General features: G+C 60.1%; 1 protein-coding gene across 1 annotated transcript; it reads right to left on the bottom strand.

Moving 5' to 3' along the window:
• Positions 1–350: 350 nt before the first annotated feature.
• BXZ73DRAFT_84569 (uncharacterized protein) lies at positions 351–1,402 on the bottom strand (the record flags this gene model as incomplete). Its single annotated transcript, XM_048023983.1, has 3 exons — positions 351–791; positions 814–1,089; positions 1,253–1,402. The coding sequence occupies 3 exons, from the start codon at positions 1,400–1,402 to the stop codon at positions 351–353; spliced, it is 867 nt and encodes a 288-aa protein (XP_047870653.1).
• Between the last annotated feature and the right edge of the window lie 747 nt (positions 1,403–2,149).

Here is a 2,149-nt window from a genome sequence, read left to right as displayed (position 1 = left end):
CCGCTTTCTTCAAATGACACTGGTGGCAAAAGAAAGATTCGTGTTTCATAGTGGAAAAGAGGAACAGGAGAATGGCAGGACTGCTTTTTATATGCGCCCATGATACACAGAATGTTTTAAGATTGTCAGCAGGACGATTGGGCATGGTCGACCAAACACCCAAATTGCAGGCAAAACTCGAGTTGGGCCTCAGATCTCAGATCTGACGTCGAGTCCGATCAGGTGGGGCGCCTACTAGCTACAAGTTACAAGTTACTTATACAAGCTATGACTTATAAGGGACACAACTATTAACAATTTAACGGCTCGCCCAATATTGTCAACCTCGACCTCGACCTTGATGCCGGCCTTCACCCACCTTGCCAGCTGCATCCACACCGCACGAGGACGTCCTTCCGGACGTCCTCAGCATGGAGATTAGGATATGGGGGCCGCGGTGATGTACCGCGGCCCTTGTTCTGGTGAGTCTGCACTCCCGATGCCCACCTGCTCTCCCCTCCCGCTTCACCCATCCGAGCTGCCATCGCCCTCAACCACGTCGCCCACCTCCGCGCGCGTCGTCCACCTCCTCCGTATTTCCCACCTCCGCCTGCGCGCTGCGCGTATCGGCCCTCCTTCGCCTCTGCGTCGTCCACTTCCGTCTCGGCTACTACCGCGCTACCCTCCGTTTGTATCGCCCACCTTCGCGCTGCCCGCCTCCGACTCTGCCCACGTCGCCCACCTCCTCCGCCCGCGCTGCCCTCCCCCGTGTTGCCCGTGTTCGCCTCGCCCGCCCCCGCCTCACCCACCATCTTCTCCGCCTTATGTAGATACCCGGCCCTCTGCGTCATCTCGCGAGCCCTCACACTCGCCGTCCTCCGCCTCCGCGTCCCCGGCCTCTGCGTCCCCCACCACCACCTCCTCTGAGTCCTCCGTCTCCGCGTCGCCCATCTCCACCTCCACGTTGCCCTCCTCCACGTCGCGGCCCTCCGCATCGCCCTCCGCCTCCACCTCCACCTCGTTGCGGCCCTTTGGAGTCTGCGTCGCCCTCCACCTCGCCCTCTTTTCCTCTGGCGCACATCGTGCTCGTTTGCGCAAGCACGTCGTGCTCTGCGTGCGCGTCCGACTCGCGCAGGCTCGGCACGGCGCGTTCTCTCCCCACCCTCCGCCTCCACCTCACTCTCCTTCGTCTAGCCCTCCTCCGCTCTTGCGCACGTATCGCTCGTTTGCGCGAGCATGTCCTACCCGCGCTTCGCGCGCTCATTCGACTCACGAGGGCGGAGTACCGCGTCGCGCTGCGCAGCTTCCCCGTCCCCTTGTTGCGCACTATTGGGCAAGCACGTGCTGCTCTGCCCGCTGTGGTCTGCCGCCCCGCCTCCCATCTTCTGCTTCCAAGTTCCACCTGCCCCGGTATTGCCAGCATGTAGTAGTGTACTAATAAATTTATTTCCCTTACCAATCCTACGTTCTGTGGGCTCGTTATACAGGAACATACTCACAAGAAAGTCCGCATCTATCCCCTTCTCTAGGTGCCTAGCGACTGAGCTGGAATGCTGGAAGAGCCGATCTTCTGTTCTGGGAGGAGGCGCCCAAGATCGGCTCTTCCAGCGGCTCAGCCATCAGTAATTCTGGCTGCTGGCGTCAAGCTCTCCCCTCGTGGGAGGCTCGTTCTGAGCCGATTTTCCCAGCCCGGCTGACAGCCAAATGACCCGGCTGGCGCAGCCAGCCGAGCCGAGCCGAGCTATCGCAACACTAGCTAGGAGCAGTAGACGCACGTCGTGTCGCTCTGCCGCCTGGACGCGTTTGGCGATTCCATCACGTGATTTGCGCGATCACTTCTTTGTCGGGCGTGCCAACCTGTGTCGGGACCGCTGTCTCTCGATCTCCTGGTTTCGCCAAGTCGCAAATATGCTCGGAGCTTGAACACGACACTCTTTGCTTGATTTCATCTACGCTTGACTGCCTCCATACCGACACGCCATCTGCACAGCTCGCATTCATGTCGACTCCTACCCTCCGTGTGGATACCGCTTCGGCCAGCCCGTACGTAGTCGGCAACTCTTCATCTCTCTCCCCAAGCTCTCCGAGATCTCCATTTGGAACATACACAAGAGACCGTGCCCGAAGCATATCTCAAGCGGTGGGTCTGCCCTCCTTCCGCATCTCTGGC

This window comes from Epithele typhae (genome assembly GCF_022376455.1).
Source record: "Epithele typhae strain CBS 203.58 chromosome Unknown BXZ73scaffold_336, whole genome shotgun sequence".
Taxonomy (NCBI): Eukaryota; Fungi; Basidiomycota; class Agaricomycetes; order Polyporales; family Epitheliaceae; genus Epithele; species Epithele typhae.
This window is presented reverse-complemented; position numbering and strand designations above follow the sequence as displayed.